Source organism: Melitaea cinxia, chromosome 5 (assembly GCF_905220565.1).
Source record: "Melitaea cinxia chromosome 5, ilMelCinx1.1, whole genome shotgun sequence".
In the NCBI taxonomy this organism is placed as follows: Eukaryota; Metazoa; Arthropoda; class Insecta; order Lepidoptera; family Nymphalidae; genus Melitaea; species Melitaea cinxia.
In genome coordinates, this window is record NC_059398.1 from 5,578,316 (window position 1) to 5,597,676 (window position 19,361).

Sequence of the window (19,361 nt, forward strand, 5' to 3'; positions counted from 1 at the left end):
AATATTTTGTATAGTAGTAATAAAAGAATTAATAGTCAATATATTTATAGAGTCATGTAATACTTGTAAATACGTAGTTACATAATTTATTACTTTAATACATCAAAATATTAACTACAGTTCTTAAGTAATGTATAATTTTATTTAGAGATGAAGATGAGACCAGTAAGCACTGTAATGAAAATAAAATGGATATTAATAATATGTATGTCACGATAATCCCGGCGAGGTTAACACTCGTTCAATACATCAAGGAAGCTTAGAAGAGTACTAAATGTCACAAAAAAAAATTAAAAGTACATTTTGAATTTAAATATTTTGCGTCACTAAAATACACAATTACATAACGCCCACGCGTTAATATTAGCTCCTAAATAATATAGTTATTATTTTTATGAATAAAAATCAATTTCTATAGAACGTCGAATCATTGAACGTGTCTTATCCGACTTACTCGTAATTGATCTTTTTGGTGTATTAAATATCTACGCGTAAATAGCTCAAATTTATGTAATATTGCTTAATTATCTTTAGAAACAAAAATGTAATGCTGTAGTGTGAAAGATTATTACTCTAACTACTAAGGCGTTTTCTACGTAAACTAAAAAACTAAAGTAAATTTTTGTTGTTTTTGTAGGATAAGTGATAAAGATTCTTTATTTCTTTATAAATAGTTATAGTTTTTTAATTAATTCTATAGAATACACTATAATCACTATTTTACTTTCCTCCGTATTGACATTCTAAGAAGGTGTGATAAAAGAAAGAAAAACAAAGAAAATGTTTACAAAAATTGAAAACCCGGCAGTCTATAAATATTAATTAAATGCATTAAAATTCTTATATAAACACATACTCTTATTACAAAACTCACAACATTCACATACTAATAAGACAATAAATACAACAGATATCTATATTTATCCTAAAAAATGAATCTGATTCGTTGATAAGAAAATCTTTATGTAACATTTCAAATCGCTTATAAAAAGATTCTTAGATATCGATCATAGTTGCAGTAAATTATACACCATAAGAGATATAAAATACAAATTTTTAACATTCATTGGGCTAGTAAATTTTTGAAAAATAAAAGTTGTTTTTCAAATATTCAAAAAAAAACACGTAATTTTTAAAAACCTTGTAATATTGAATGAACTTTGAACTAGCTGTATGAACAAATTTTGTGCTAAAATTCAAATTTACTATGTAGTCTTATGTTAACGACTAGTCGATTAGTTTCAGAACACACAGATATTACTTTTTTAAAAGCCGGAAATTAGTGCAAACAATTAATACTGAGTACTATAATAACCAATTATAGTTCCATTGTTGACAGGTTCTTGTTCCTTTCGAATTTTCCTCTTGCAAATACAGTAACAGAACACGTAGATAGTTATAACCAACGCTAGAGTAGACGGCAACCATACATAAACCGGTATACCAGAAGGTTTCATGGTTTCCGAGTATTCTTTCAATAAAGTACAGGGTATAATATTCCTTTCCTTGTTTAATGTAGTATTATGCCATAGTACACATTCTTGCTCTCGAGTTATCTTCAACGTCGACCCGTTATGCTGTAGAAACGGTTTCATATCAATTTGAGGTGAAGTTATATCCAAGGCATTTGGACCCGGCAAAAAACTTTCCGGTGAACGCGCCACAAAGGAAGACATTACAAAGCAGGGCAATTTCGTTTCTTCGAAATGTTTTGAATCAATAACTTGCATGGAACATTTTTCATCAGAACGAACCGGGTAGTAATGCGTATACTGCCAATGCTCTGCTGAGGCTCTTCCCAAATTGTACAAAGCCAGTCCGGCTAATAGATCACCGAATCTTCCACCTGATTCTCGGTACTTGTACACGTAGGTCGGTGGTAGACCATGAAACACTGGATATGTGACGAAATGGGAACAATGACGACACATGTAGTAAATAACACTGGGTGGATGGTACGAGAAATGTGCATGGTGAGCACTGACATAATGATGGTTCGGCTTTCTATGAATATTATTGTCAAAACGCCCCCGTGGGCCTCCACTTATCTTAGCAACTGCAAACTTAGCTAATACAGTTACAAACAACAGATAGAAAAAGTTCATTGTGCATCAGGGGCGGGTCCTGGCACGCTACTGCCGTCGTTCAGGACAAGGCGGCTTGGCGCCGGGGGTGATGGCGCCAACCTGGCGCGCCAATTGTATATACATGGAAGATTTCGTATGTTCGAAAAATTATATTGACCACGTGTTGCCTAATTATTTTCTAAAAATTTTAATGGTAGTTGTTTATTACATTTTTATAACATTGTTAATATTTAAAAATGATTTTGACACCTGAACGCTATGAATATATATTAAAAAATATTTTAAGGTCATCGACTAAGTGCCACCTCCAGGAAATATAATCTAGCAGTAACAATATTAGAATAAGTCATCAGTTTTTGCAAATTAGTTTGGTATATTGTATAAAGCTTGAAAGTAGATTTTAAAATTAGGTATACGAACTGTAAATTAGTCTTGCACCTAGTATCAAAATTTTAAGTATTGTTACCGGTAAGATGTATAAAAATAAACAAATTATAGTAATATATAAACATATAAAAAATTGTTAAATAGATTAATATAAATTTAAGTCCCTTAGTGTGTAAGATAGAATAAAACTGTATTAATAAAAACGTAGTAAAATTTAAAAAAGTTTGTAGTGGAGATGATGAACATCACCAAGACAAAATTCATATTGTACTAAAACAAAAAGCAAAAATTAACAGCCCTGTAAAACTAAAATCACTTAAAAACTAAACTGTGTACAATTATTTACCCGAGTTTAATGAAATTAAATAGTAAGTAGCCAAGCAAAAGTAGGCAAACAGTAGTGGGGAACCCACCCCGAGTGAGAAAGAGATGAATGAAAGAAAGAACAAGTATGCGGCATGAAACTACGAGAGGCATGAAAGCGAGAACTGGAATGAAAGAGTAAATAGCAGAAAACGCGCTCCGACCACTATATCGGAGGTATAGATTAAAAAAAAAAAAAAAAGCAGTAACAATATTAACATTAAATACTTCGTTTCTAAAGCACAGAACAGTATTACAATGTCATTAATCGTCATCATCAATAGACATATAATATAAATGTAACGGATCGCTGTCTGTATATGGAAGATATATGAGAAAAAATATTATTAGGATCTTTATCATCGCAAATAGCACCCTAAACAATAATTTTTAGAATTTTTTCTGTTTGTCTGTTTGTCTGTGCGTTTCTGGCGTAGATGTGGTTTACACTAATATAGTGGTAAGCTTCATTGAATTGAACTACATTGTTTGTTTCATGTCAATCTGTTCATAAATAAAAATTTATGCCAATTCAAAGAATCACGTTGAACATGTAAATACCCAAAACGTGGACGAAGTCGCAAGCACGGCTAGTTAAAAATATAAATAAACTAGCGACCTCTGTCCATCCATATTATTTACACGATAAGTAATCACCAACATATCATAATATCCTAAAACCTCCAAAACACGCTGCATCTTATGGTATACGTATTCTGATTGGTTCAGTAATTTTCGCAGAATACCTAAGCGAACAAAAAAATCGGCTCTCCATTTATTTGTATAGATTAGTCTACAGCCTTACATCATTTTCTCCAGTTTCTAGATAAACAATGTATTTGCATTAACAGCTTTACACACTAATAACAAATACAATATAAGAATTTAAGAGCGAAAAATTCTGTTTATTTCCAAATTTCCGTTATTTGTTGTAGTAACTATAATGAAAAAAACACATAAAATACAAACGGGCGACAAACGCGTTAAAGTAGGTGAATACCTCCAGTGGTAGATTACATTCGTAAATGTTTAAATCCGTTGCTATCAAAAGGGGATCAGTCCCCGCATACCGGACTTAAATGGAGGAATCCAAACTAATTACGTGTTGCATCAGTACAAATATTTTATTTAGCATCGAGAACATAATTGTTATTAATTTTTCTATATAAAAATATGTATTTTACGAGATTTATTTAACTTGTAATATTTTATACTACTCGTATATTAAAACACACCCATCTGAATCGTGTGTATAAAAATGGATATTAGAGCAAACTGTTTAATTGAGACTTAATTTTAATGTTTTGAATTTGTTTTAAAGAATATTTCTTAAATTGTAAAACTAATAATTGTGTTTGCTAACAAACGAAAAAAAAACGACTTCAATTACATCGACAAGTAATACGACGTAGGTAGACGAAAAACTAGTTAAATAAATACGCATTATCAAAGATTACTCCAAAAGTTGTAATCAGATCTCGATAAAATTTAAATGAGACTACAAGATAAACATCGGCTTTCGATTAAATAAAAAATCATCAAAATCGGTACAGGCAGTAAAAAGTTATGCGTATTTTCGAAGGTTTCTCTCGATTTCTCATGGATCCCATCATCGGATCCTGGTTTCCTTATCATGGCACCACACTTAGTATATCTCCTTTCAAACAAAAAAAGAATTATCAAAATCGGTTCATAAGCGACGAAGTTATTCCGGAACGTACATAAAAAAAATATATATACGATCGAATTGGGTAACCTCCTCCTTTTTTGAAGTTGGTTAAAAATATAAAATACACGTTTTTTGCGAAAATGTAAAACATAATATCTACAGACAATTAATAGTGATTAAAATGTAATACTTACATTAAACTTCTTAAGAGAAAAAGGTTTTATTGAGATGCCTATAGGACTATAGGCTGTAACAGTACAATTATTATATTATAAAATGTCAAAAAAAAAAAGATTCTTTGCTTATAAGATCAGAAAAAGTGTTTGTTCTTCTGAATACGGACATATCTAGTATTCTTGACACAGAAGAACAATCAATATCTTGAGCCCAATTTCAAAGTCTCAAGTCGCAAGCCATGACAATGGTCACCTCCACAAACGCAAACTTCCTGCGAGCTATCGAGATGAACTATTTCCTGAGCATTGTGGTCAGACGAGACGCGATCCTTGAGTGTTGAATCATGATTACACGTAGGCAAGATGACGTTTTACTATGACAATTGATAAATCTATTTATTTCTTGCTGTACAGTACACTACTGTAAACTTCTATTATCTGAGCAGAAGCTCTTCTATTACGGAAAATTACCATTATCTTATATTTTTTAGTAAGTTGCGTAGTGTGTGGCTATATTGATCCTAGACGTATATTTATAATTAAAAAAATGTAGCTATACCAGTCGGCTGTAGCCTATAACACAAGCATTATTTTGCCTACTTTAGTAACAGACGACCGTGTGTGTATTGTGTAGATATTTATATTTATATTGATATTTGTTTGTGCCGAAAATGTTTCATCTTAACCTAAAATAATTACAGCGAATTTCCACATTTGATTTTTTTTTTATTATAAAGGGGTAAACAAGCGAATAAAGCCATCTGATGTTAAATGACTACCGTCGGCATTGCCCATAAAAATGTTACGAAGATTAAAAAATATATATCTATAAAATCGAAAAAAAAATATTCTAACAATATTAATTATATTTAGGTAGGAATTCAAACTGTACTATTTATTATTACCATTTATTATTTAAGAGTTGAGTGTTCAATAGTACTGCCACTTTCTATTGAAACCTCCATTATTTAACTTAATTGAATCGATTTCGGCAGTTTAATTGAAACAATCAACCAACTACTTTTACTAGTGATCACCTATATATAGTTATCGAAAAAAGGCCATAATTAATTTAAATTATTATTAATTTGAACATTGTTAAGGTTATGTTGTCAAAGACTATAATCTATACAAATAAATAAAATTGGAGTGTCTGTTTGTAATATTAAAATAACCGCTTTTTAGTAAATGCATATCGTTGTATACTTGGTACATATAACAAAATAACATTTTTTTAAATTTTTATCTCTCTGTTTGTTCCGGCCAATCTCTGAAACGGCTGGACCGATTTTGATGGGACTTTCACTGGCAGATAGCTGGTGTAGAAAGGAGTAACTGAGGCTACTTTTATTTTAGAAATTTATTTATTTTATAACTCTGCGAACTGTACACTAACTTTTTTGTTAAATTCCTCGCGGACGAAGTCGCGTGCACAGCTAGTTCTAAAATAAGAAACAAAAGAGTATATATATGTAGGTATGCGTGTGTGTGTAAAGTATATGGTAGTGTGTATAATACTTTTTTTATTGATTTAATGTATTTTTTATGTATAACTTTAAAGAAATATTAGCATTCTGCACTTCTTCTCTATTTAAACTATAAGTGTGCGAAATTTCATACTCCTCTGTCCGCGTTAATTCCGTAAAAATGGGTACAAAATTTTTACTTCAAGTAATATATAGAATTTTCTTTTTGATTAAAAAGAATTTACACACAAAATTTACTTGAAATCATTTTTTTCTATGAAATAAGCCATAATTAATAGACTCGTTTATTCTATATATACCAACATAAGTTAGTATATATAAGTGCGTTACAAAATTATTTATTTTTAGCCACTCACTTCAGCCTATCGCAGTCCACTGCTGGACATAGGCCTCCCCAAGTTCGCGCCACACATCCCGGTCTTCCGCAATCCTCATCCAGCCTACACCGGCAATCTTACGTAGATCGTCGGTCCAACGGGCCGGAGGACGTCCCACACTGCGTTTGCCAAGTCGCGGTCTCCACTCTAGGACTCGTCTACTCCAACGGCCATCGGTCCTGCGACACAGATGACCAGCCCACTGCCACTACAACTTGCTAATTCTGTGGGCTATGTCGGTTACTTTCGTTCTCTCGCGGATAGTCTCATTTCTAATCCTGTCCTTGAGAGAGACCCCAAGCATAGCCCGTTCCATTGCACGTTGAGCGACTTTAAACTTGTGGACCAGTCCCTTCGTCAGTGTCCACGTCTCGGCTCCGTATGTTAACACAGGCAGGACGCATTGCTCGAAAACTTTTGTCTTCAAGCATTGCGGAATCTTCGAAGTGAAGACTCGACGGAGTCCGCCAAACGCCGCCCAGCCCAACCGAATCCTCCTATCGGCCTCCTTCTCGAAGTTGTTGCGGCCTAGTTGGATAGTATGGCCTAGGTAAATATAATCCTGAACAACTTCGAGAAGGGTACCATCGACCGATACCGGTATCGGTATGACTTGGTTGTTAAACATAACTTTCGTCTTATCCAAGTTCATACAGAGACCGACACGTCGGGAGGACTGGTTTAGGCCGGCCAGCATTTGGCCTAACTCATCCAGCGTCTCCGCAAAGATGACAATATCGTCGGCGAAACGAAGGTGAGAGATGAATTCGCCGTTGACGTTGATGCCTCGTTCCCCCCAATCCAAGGTCTTAAAAACATCCTCTAGCGCAGTGGTAAACAGTTTCGGTGATATTACATCCCCCTGTCTTACCCCACGCCGGATTGAAATAGGTCTTGTTCTTTGGACATTGACATGAACGGTCATCGTCGCCGCGTCGTACATAGATTTCAGTACCTCGATATATCGCCAGTCGATATGACATCTCTGCAGAAAGTCTAGGACAGCCCAGGTCTCGACAGAGTCGAAGGCTTTCTCGTAGTCCACAAATACCATACACAGCGGTTGATTATATTCTTCCGTCTTTTGGATAATCTGCCGAACAGTATGGATGTGGTCCACGGTGCTGAAGCCATTTCGAAACCCAGCCTGCTCTGGTGGTTGGAATTCGTCGAGTCTTCTGGCGAGACGATTCGTAACAACCCTCGAAAACAGCTTATAGACGTGGCTCAGAAGTGAGATCGGTGTAGGAATATTAGGTTTTTGAGTGGACTGTATGTTTGACGCTCTTGCTGGTAGATAGTGGGCGGTTGACTTGATGGCTTTTTATGAATGCAAAACGACGGTTTTCACACTTAACTATTTATTACTCTTTTAAGCACAAGAAACACGTCTGCCTTGCCGGCGATCCAAAATCCGAGAGAGAGACAACAATGTATAAAAAGGATAACGAGCCAGACATGACGGATTGGAGTTACCATTTAAAAAATTTAAATAGCTACCTTATTAAATGCTAATTACAATATTGTCTTTTGTTGGTGTTTCCAACAATCGGTCTGTAATTCTTTCACAGAGACTTATCGCCTCTCTTAAAGAACAGCACCACCACACTCCTGGACCACGCCTCCGGCGTGGTACCTCGGTGGATGACGGCGTTAAATAGTCTTGCCAAGGCTTTCAGGACAGGTCGCCCTGCGGCTTTAAGAAGTTCACTGGTAACTCCGTCGTCCCCCGGGGCCCTCCCGTTTTTAAGCTGCGCGAGCACAGCACCAATCTCATCCTCTTCGAAGTCCGGGATACACTCCGAATAATGGCGCAACAATGGTGCCCGTGGATCTTCGGTGTCCCAAGTCGCAGGCTTGCGTGCGCTCAACGAGTACATTTATTTATTATATTATTTCATTATTTTATTATTTTTAGCCAACCGATAACTCAAAAAATACTTTCTCAACATTTTTGAAATCCCTTCTTGAATTACTTTTGCAGTATAGAATTAATGTACTCTTTATTAAAGTTCCATCATTAGAGTTTAGACTGGGCATTTATATGTCTACCGGATCAGTGCCTTTTATGTACCTATATATATTTATAATTGTATATAAGTATACTATTATACAGACATTTCTATTTATGGGTATGAGAAAAAAAAACACGAAGAAATATGAATATATAAGCAATATAGATGAATAAAGATGCATTAGAACTTTGATATTTAAATTATATCGTTAATCCTTTCTGACCTGACGAATTACGATCAATTCTGTAAATTGTTAAACAAGTCATGAAATTTTCAATCCTACAAATCCTATTTTCCCAGTTTCTATAATCTTTACAGTTTTAAACACTTGCGTAATATCCATTTAGGTCTTAGGAAGATTTATATTGAAAGTCTAGTCATAACAACGACAGCTGCACCACGTTTTCGGATAATAATAAAAAATAATCAATACTTGAGCATTATACGTCTGTCAAAACATATACCTAATAATAATTGAGTTTGCAAGCAAATGAAATAAAACCGACTTCAATTTTATCGACAAGTAAATACAACGTAGGTAGACGACAAATTAGACAAGTAAATACGCATTATCAAAGATTACTCCAAAAGTTGTAATCAGATCTCGATGAAATTTAAATGTGACCACATGATAAACATCGGCTTTCGATTAAATTAAAAATCATCAAAATCGGTACACCCAGTAAAAAGTTATGCGGATTTTCGAGTTTCCCTCGATTTCTCTGGGGTCCCATCATCAGCTCCTGGTTTCCTTATCTTATCTCCTGGTTTCCTTAGCTTTCCAACAAAAAAGAATTATATCGGTTCATAAACGACGAAGTTATCTCCGAACATACATTTAAATATACGATCGAATTGAGGAACCTCCTCCTTTTTTGAATTCGGTTAAAAAAGCTTAAAGATTCAAATACAAGATTCCATAATATAAAATTACGGACAAAGTTTTGATAGCAATGTTACATTGAATAAAAGATAATAATAAGGCTTATTTAACAAAAACAGAACAAATATTTCCCATAGCGAAATCGGGCTTCTGGATATTTGGGCACGTTTTCTATTACTTTATCTCTTCCACCGCAACAAAAATATGTTACAAGGTATCAATAAGTATTTGCAAAGTAATTAATAGTTATATTGGTTTGATTGTTGGTATTGTATGAAACATCAATAAGCATTCCTGCATAGTCCAAACTGATATATAGGCAAGGCTGGCGTTTTCGATATCGATTCGACGATCGATCGATTCGATCTGTTCGACGTCGTAGATTAAATTAGGTAATGATTTATTCAAGATGTTAGATTTTTTTTATGAAACTGAATAAATTACCTTCCTTAGAAGGGAGAGCACGTTACCTTTGGTGTCTTTAGATATCTCAAACATCGAATAATGATTATTGCTTAGGCACGTTTGCTATTAGGAAAATTAATTTCATTTTCAAAAATCCAAGTGAAAATATATAACCAATCACTAAGAAATAAACTGAAATATTCCCAAGAACTAAAAAAATATATAAATATCAAATAATCGAGTAAAAACTAATAATAGAAATATTATTTTAGACTTAGTTTCAATTTTTTCCTATTACATATAAATATTAAAAGTCGAAATATTCCGAAATCTTGTGTTTTAAGATCATTAAACTTGTACTTTATGCATATCTTCTCATTCTCTTAAAGTTCAAAATGTACTCATACTATTGAATTATTCTAGCGGACACACTTTTGCACTTATAATATTAATATGAATATTTTAAATTTGACCGCAACACTTTTATAAAAAACCTATTTGTTATAATGTCCAAATAAAAATATTTATTATTTATATATTTTATTGCATATTTGTTTATAAATATCGCAAAAGAAAATTACAATATCCAAATTTTAGGACAAAGGTAGTCTTATCATAAACAATATAAAATATCTAACGCATAAACCGCTAAAAAGGTAATAAAAACAACTATAAAAAAGATAACAAAAATTAATATCATATGGAGTTATGGACAACACAATAGCGCCACACTTTCATATGGACAATCAATCTATCACAACAATTTAATGAACTTTGATGAAGGCCGTCAATCACTCATAATAGAAAAACAAATCCTACATTTTGTTTATCAAAATCTATAAAGAAAAATGAATTGCCGAAATGTAAGTAGCGCATATCTTCCGAACGACTGCATCAAATTGTATATTATTATATACTATTATATATTATATATTTTTTGACTTCGTTATTGCTAGGACAGGTTTGTGTTAAATCCGGGGCGAGGTGGCGAATGCTAACGCGACCCCATCTCGCCCTACCTAGGCGGACGACTGCTCACACGTGGTGGTTTTTAGTCAGTAGGAGTCTGACATAACCCTCTGGTGCCCCGCGCTGGAGGGTATCCATGATGGATTTTCCCCACGTAAAAAAAATGGTTTGTGTTAAATATAATAAAAAAAATATGACAATTATACGGCAATGAAATATGGTTGTAAGAAATTCGCCGGGTCAACTAGTATTAGATAATAAGTATATTGCTACTAGCTAGCTTACTAAAAGCTTAATATTGATACATATGTTTGAAGCATGTAAAAAATGCTTATAAAAATACAATTTTATTAACAAAGCTCATGTGATATTCCCTAGAGTTTTCAGCTCAATTTATATACGTTGAAAACGACAATAGATCAAAGTATCACGTATTGCGTTGTAAGAGAATCGACTCTAAGCTCTGATTACTATTATTTATTGAGAATTCAAGATGGGAAACACCATCGGTTTGTTATATTTATCTCTAGCCGTGGTCGTGCGAGACATTTTTATCAGATATGATTTTTATTCGTAATTTCCAAGCCTTACTCTTTTTAATACCTACAATAAAAATTCCAATCATAGTAATCTAAATTTATTCTTTTATTTTGATTTAGAATACTAAGTTTTTATTGAAAAACCGTTTATATCTTAACTTGGCCAAAGAACAGAAGACATGAATATTTTTGAAACAGGTCGCACGTGCAATCCTGGTTAGAAATTTAACTACTGAATTATAAGTCTGCGGTGTTAGCAAATATCTTGAGAAATCCTCTTGCTAAAATGCTAAAATAAATCGACTGTGAAACTATGGGGCGATTCTAGAAGCCAAGTAGGTATATAGGTACTATAAATATGGTTTTTGCGATTCTTTCATAAATAGATTATCCTTTCATAAAAAGCTTTTTTTAAATATATCTTATATATAAAATTCTCGCGTCACTATGTTAGTTAAAATACTCCTCCGAAACGGCTGGACCGATTTTTATGAAATATTGTGTGCATATTGGGTAGGTCTGAGAATCTGCCAACAACTATTTTTTATAAAACTAAATTATAGGGGGGGGGGGGGGTTAAGGGGGTTAATAACATATTGGGCTTCTAGTACGAGTGCGACTAATTATTATGTTATTGTGTCCTTTTAATAAAATCTTTCCGGGATGAAACAATTTTAAGGATAATTAACTATTATCAATATATACAGAAGTTATCGTATTCAAAAAAAATCAACATACTCTTCAACTTCACATATACAATATTAATGCGATGTTTAAATTTTAATATTTTTCAATTTTTTACATGTTTATATCCTAAGTATACGTGTATACCTTTACATGGCGTAGTAATCTATTCATTTATATATCTCACATACATTTTAGTCGTGATCTAATCATAAGCAAGGTGTGTGCGTCCGACTGTCCGACGGAATAATAGACAATTTCCCTATTAAGTAATCAGTCGTTATCAGTGCTTACGATCACCGGGAATGACGGCTTTACGTGTTCTTTGAGCCAAGGCGAGACTTACGTGAACAAACAGCCAAACAGAATTTGTGTAAAAGTAAATGTTCATTCTGGGTAGTAAATCTGCGGCTAAAAATAACACAGTCGCCAGTCAAAAAATTAAACTCCTAAAAATCAGGTAATGTTTGGAAATTGAAACACGAACACTCAGACACGACAAAAATCTGTTTTGCATAAGCAAACATTTACCACAGGTAAAGTCAAGCCTGTGGCCACTAGCACACTAGCCTGTCGTCACGACCACTCTATATACTTACTCTATCTTGGGTTTCCTGAAAGAGAATGATATATTAGTAATAACGCTTTGTTTTAACATCTATTGCTTTATTCCCAATAGAAAACTCACTTTGAAGTTCGTCAAAGTATTTGTATTGTATTGTATTGTATTGTATTGTATTGTATTGTATTGTATTGTATTGTATTGTATTGTATTGTATTGTATTGTATTGTATTGTATTGTATTGTATTGTATTGTATTGTATTGTATTGTATTGCATTTTTATAATTTTTCCTTTAATTAAATAAAAATATATTCATTTAATTTACAAGTTAATAAACTTTATGTTCAAATAAATCACTCTAAGATAATTTTAGTGTCATAAATTTTTTCATCCATAAATCTCTCGATATTTTTGTGAAATAGATATCGTAACGATATTTATAGCCAGATCACGTAACATGACATTTAACCATGAAAATTAATTTCGCTGATGTTGAAAATTGAGTAGGCTCAACAATTTTTAAGCTGCATGAAACTTTTATAAGTCTCAAACAATAACTGCTACTACGCCCTGTACCTATACATCCTAAAAGATGGCTAGGATTCACTAAATAGTTAACACGTTTTACAAACATATTGTTATTAAAACACCTGTAGAATCTATTTACTAATACTGTACCTACACAAATCGTACAAAATATCGAAATAACTGTAGAAGTAACACACTATAGAAGAAAATTTGCCTACTTATACATTTAGTAATTTTAGTAAAGACTACTAGAACCTTTTAAAGAAATTATAACTTTATTAAACGAAATTACACCCCATTTTAGTCATCGAGTTTCTTCAATTCAATCTGGCTTTAATAAAAAAATTAAATAAATAATAATTATTTTTTATCATTAAATAGGTACATACAATTTACTTTGCCATACATGAAAATAAATATTAAATATACGCTCTTGTGAGTTCGATTTTAATTTTCAATGGCTTTACGCTATTTTCAAAGATGCAGGTGAAGTGAATTTGACGCAGTTTCAATTATCGCATTAATTGTTTGCTTCAGTGTCCTTGTAGCTCACATTATATAATTGTTTGTTCGCTAACGAAAAAAAAACTGACTTCGATTACATCGACAGGTAATACAGGTAGTACCTACAGGTAGACGAAAAAAATGTTAATTAAATTCGCATTATTAGAAATAGCTCAAAATTTACTCTTCAGATCTCAATCTAAATTGAACATTTCGACGACAAAAAAAAACATCGAAATCGGTCCAAAAAGTTATGAGGTAAATATGAGGGAACACACTAAAAACAGTCAAATCGAGAATTCTCCTTTTTGAAGTCGGTTAAAAAGGAGCTGAATCTACGTTTGTCGGTATGTTATCTTTATTTACTATTACCTTCGTTAATTGTGAACCGATTTTAATTTAATTTTTTTTTCTTTTTGTTTGAAAAGACAATCTCGAAATTTACTTACATAATAATTTTTTGCGTTTCCCATGGCGCTGACGGCCTTACGACCTTTTTCACGATACCGTGAACATCATCGATAGCACAAATCGCAACGACCTACCTTCCTACGACTTTTTTCACTTTCACTTCTGCTATGTGTGGATTGCACACACACATACACACACACACACACACACAAACTTGTTATTTATATTTTCAATTTAGGATCCTGGTTTTAATCGTCTTTTACCTTTTATTCATTTTGAATTGAGATCACACATATAACATGGGATATTAAAACGATATCCCTACTAATATTATAAATGTGAATGTAAGTTTGTTTGTTACGCTTTCACGCGAAAACTACCTAACCGATCATCATGTAACTTTGTACACATATTTTTAAAGATATTAGAAGTAACATAGGATACTTTTTTATTGAAAAAAATTCAATGCGAGCGAAGCCGCGGGTAAAGGCTAGTACACCTATAAATAGAGAAAAAGTTATTGTACAGCGACAAGATTATGACATTCTTTTGTTAATCAAATATATGGGTGCCTTATAAACCCAGCGGTTATGACACTACAACGGACGTGACGTGAATCAACGTAATGGCGATGTATCATGGTCCAATTACATCTTGCAAGGTTGCTTTCATACCAACTAAATTAAAATTTAAATTGTAACATACCTACTTTTTAATGTATATTTTTAATTTGACAAACTTTATTTATTTATTTATACTTTATTGTACATCACAAATACCTTATAAAACATAATTTTATGATTAGAAGTTACAGATTGTCTAATAGTTACTATAGGCGGACTTATGGCTAACTAGCCATTTCTTGCAACAAAACCAAATTTAATTGTACAAATTTAAACTGTATTTCTATATATCGTTTATAATTATGTAGTTATCACTGTTTAATTTAAGCTCTTCAGCAAAAAATCTATAATTTATTAATACTATAAACTAACAAAAAAAAATTTTTTCATATAAAATTAATAAGAATCGATGTCTTGGCATACAACAACATAAACAGAACCATAAAAGGGAAACTAAATGTTTCTACCGAATGTCTTCAAATGGGCAGTCGTAAAATCCCGAATTTCAGATACTAGTAACAAATAAGTCATTATAATTCTCAGATGTAATATTTCAACAATAAACGAAAGTTTAAGGACGAGATATGTAAATTTTATTGTTTCTAAGCAATTCTAAAATAAAATTAACTTTACGTCTAAGATGCGTACTGAATAAGCCAAGACTTGTAAAAGAGTTACATAATGCTATCAAAGTGTGTAAATATAATAATAATAACAATATTTTCACGTATTTTATTAAAGTAATAATTACATGCTCATTACTTGCCTTTATGATTCAAAAACTTAATTTTTAGCTTCGTTTGATGAAAAAGATCAAGAGAAATTATAAGTATACAAAATTGAAAAGTTTTTAGTTAAATTTCGTGTAAAAAAAAACGATATTTAAAAATATCACGTGAACTTCTAAAGAACGAATATTATTACAATTAAGGTAAATTGAAACAAACAATAAATATGAGAAGCACAAATTCGCCGAGAGGAATGAATGATATGAACAAATCTCGCCAAATTATAATACTTTACGTATTACTTCAACATTGTGTATAGACAATACAAAATGATTTGGTATGTTTTCTACGAAGTATTTGCTAGCACGGATAAAAGTTTGATTGTTTTTAATTATTTTTTATTATTATTTAAAAACAACTTCCAAGTTCCTTTAAAAAGGTATAAATTAGTCACCTCTTTTGATTCTTCTGCACTTGTAATAAAGTGCAAGATATTTTTTATAAAAAGAAACTATTTTGTAACGCGATCGCTAGCTGTGATATAGAAGCGAATGTCAAGAATAAGCATAAAATATTTGAAACTGTGAATACTTTTGCTCAGTATACTTTTATATAGATAATTATTATTGATGATAATCTTCTGAATTAGCGAAATAAAATTATACCTAAAGACGATAAATCACTTGCCATTAAACCACCGATGGATAGATATCTAGTTTCGACAATTCAAGACAACCTGATTGTTCCGTTTTTTATATAATTTTAAGTTTAATATACTATAAAAGTGTGTTATTTTCCAAAGTATATACAAAACTGCGTCATGTCATTGCTTTCAAAACCTTATTATTTGAAATTATGCAAAAAATACACGTTGTAGTAACACGACGAAAAACAAACAAGTTTACACCTCGACGTCTATGGTAACCTTTAGTACTTAGTCAAAATTATAATGTCCAAATATAAAAAATCATCTGTGCATAAACAGAATTTTAAATTACGGCATTATGATTGTGATCTACTGGACCATCTCGATTCTACGATTTTTACGACGTTCACACTCGTGACTACTGCTCTGGTAAATGAAAGTCATGACGCGTAATGATTTCAGACCATCCACACCATCCACCATAAAAAGATATTCTAATGGAAACATTATTTAATAGGGCTGGTGGTTCTAGATATAAACGCATATTGTGAACTTCTTAGCTTAATAATATTAAAATATATTTTAAGTGTGTAGAGTATATACTTTCAAAAATATTTAATCCTTACAGACTAAGAAAACACAAAAAGAGAGATTAAACTATAAGTACGTATATTAAAATTATATTTGAAATCATCATTTTGTTTAAAATCGTTAAAAAAAATTAAAAATTTTACTTGGCATGTAAATGTCAGCTGAAAATTTTCCGCAGAAATTGTTAATAAACATTTGAACTTGTCTGATACTTATTATATAAACTGAAACTACATTGGTTTTGACTAATAACATGTCACTAGTGATGGAGGTCTATAGATTAAAGATCGTAATAGAAAATGCTTTCACGAGTAAAATGTCAAGAATAATTGATTAAAATAAAACACATTTACTAAAAGTGACAAATATTGAATAATAGTTTTTAACCGACTTGTAATAAAGGAGGGTTTCTCAATTCGACTGTATTTTTTGTGTGAATATATATACATATATATAAATAAATAGGTGACCAACAAGGGTAAGGCTAGTAATCTGTAACACCAGAAGCATCGCAAGTGCGTTGCCAATACTATCCCTTTACTACCCCAGTCGGTCTTCTCCATATTTTGAGCAGGAAAATCTCCGCTGTACTCTACCTCAGTTAATCAAATAATTATTAAAATGTGCAATAATAATTGACAAGCCTTTGACCACCTTTTGATTCAAACAAGAATTATCGAAATCAGTACACCCATTAAAAAGTTATAAGGTTATAATACAACATAGGTCGTCGAAAAAATAATCAAGTAAATACGCATTATTAGCGATAACTGTAAAAGTACAGGTCATATCTAAATTAAATTTAAATGAGACCACATAACACGCACCAATTTTTGATTAAAAAAATCATAGAAATCGGTCCACCCAGTCAAAAGTTCTAGGGTAACACATGTAAAAAAATACAATCGAATCGAAAACCTCCTTTTTTTGGATTTGGTTAAAAAATCAACTCAACACATGTAAAAAAATGCAATCGAATCGAAAACCTCCTTTTTAAGATTGGGTTAAAAAATCAACTCCAACACTTTCGTGGCGAACCCTGGCAAAACGGTACAATGACCTTGTGCAGAGATTTACAGATCTTAAATAAAAAAATAATACTACGAGACATCTAGCTTTTATTTGATACAGTACAATAAAAAATGGAAGACTGCTTGACACTCAAAAAATATACGTACATCAACTGAATTTTTCCAGGTTTTACCAAGTCACTTTCAAATTAGAAACAAAGTTATCTAACAGTTAAAATTATTTTTTGTCATAATACAACATAACGAGACAAATGATAAGCATTATATTATATTGATTATAGCTTCTCATACTAATACTTGGCTTGAACGGAATATGTAAATAGTTTTTGTTACAATAGGTTACTTATTTACAAAGTATGCACTTTTAATACGACTTTGTAAAAATTTAACCACATAAAATTTAGTAGATATGTAGATTTCACGATTGATATCCACGATTTTTTTAACATAGCCAGTACGAGTACAATCTTGTAGTAATGAATTTAAAAATGAATGGACTGTAAGTTCATAAATTCTGAAAGTATTAATATTATTACATCGACAACCAAACGCCTATGGAGTTAATGTCTGTTGTGTGCGCGTAACAATAGCTATAAACGATAAGTACTATTTGAACTCCAATAAAAAATATTCGAAGCCAATCAAGGTATATTTATATTTAAAAAAAGGTTTAAAATACTTACGAATAGCAGTTTTTGTTCGAACATTCCGTGAGTAGCACATGGGATGAAGGATTGCCCAATAGCGGTCCACAGACACCGCTACGAGGCAGAAGATGCTTATCGTACAAAGCATCACCAACAGCGACGTTGTGAAAAGACAAGCGTAGAGGTTTCTCGGTAGACCCACTGAAGCGAGTATCGCAAATGGGATACCCAGTAGACCAACAAGCAAATCAGCAATAGCTAATGACACTATGTAGTAATTTGTCCGACGCCGTAATCTTCTATCGCGACGGAACACATGTATCACCATAGCATTGCCTACAACGGCCACCAATGCCACTAAAATTTCCAGAGACGTGTAGGTTGCGTGTAATTCAGGAGTAGGAGACCGATGCGGACCTGGGTCCACGGCGGCCGTCGTTGTTACTATTTCCTCGTCCATCCCGAAAGTATTTATATCATTAAGACAAGATCGAAGTAACACTTATAGTATTTCTGACATGTTTCAAAATAATTTGTCACGACTAAAATTGACCACATCAACATTATTAACAACGAATTTACTTGTTAAGTAATAAATGAAAAAAAAAATCTTAACAGCATTTTATTTAAAATATTTAAATGGTTAGTGAACATTCATCCGAATAAAAGGTACATCACATTTTTTTTAAAGTAACACGGTGATTGTCAGTTATCGTAAGATTGCAAGATCGCGAAGGTCCGGCCTGTACCGCCCGCGCGGCGCGTTTCCCACCACTGCGGGCGCGAATTGGCGCGAAACCGCATCGCTAGGACACACGCCCTACGCCGACGCACACTTGTTGCGGTTATGAACTACGTTTACCCTTGACAACGAATCAAGACATCTATAAGCTGAGTAATACAGTATCTACAAAGTAACTACAAGTAATTTAATGGTGTTACTATTTTAGCAACTTTTGGATAATCGAAATATTGGCACGCCTTGTAAATTAAAATGGCACATGAAATCTAACTTGTCTCGGTACCTAGGTATAGGTATATACAATTA

General features: G+C 32.5%; 1 protein-coding gene across 1 annotated transcript in view; it reads right to left on the minus strand.

Annotated features, from left to right (window-relative positions):
- LOC123653451 (adenosine receptor A3) overlaps positions 1-18,773 on the minus strand; it is a 102,669-nt gene extending 83,896 nt beyond the window's left edge. The window contains exon 1 of the mRNA XM_045589448.1: positions 18,350-18,773. Within this exon, the coding sequence (XP_045445404.1) occupies positions 18,350-18,773 (424 nt within the window). The remainder of the gene's footprint in view (positions 1-18,349) is intronic.
- Between the last annotated feature and the right edge of the window lie 588 nt (positions 18,774-19,361).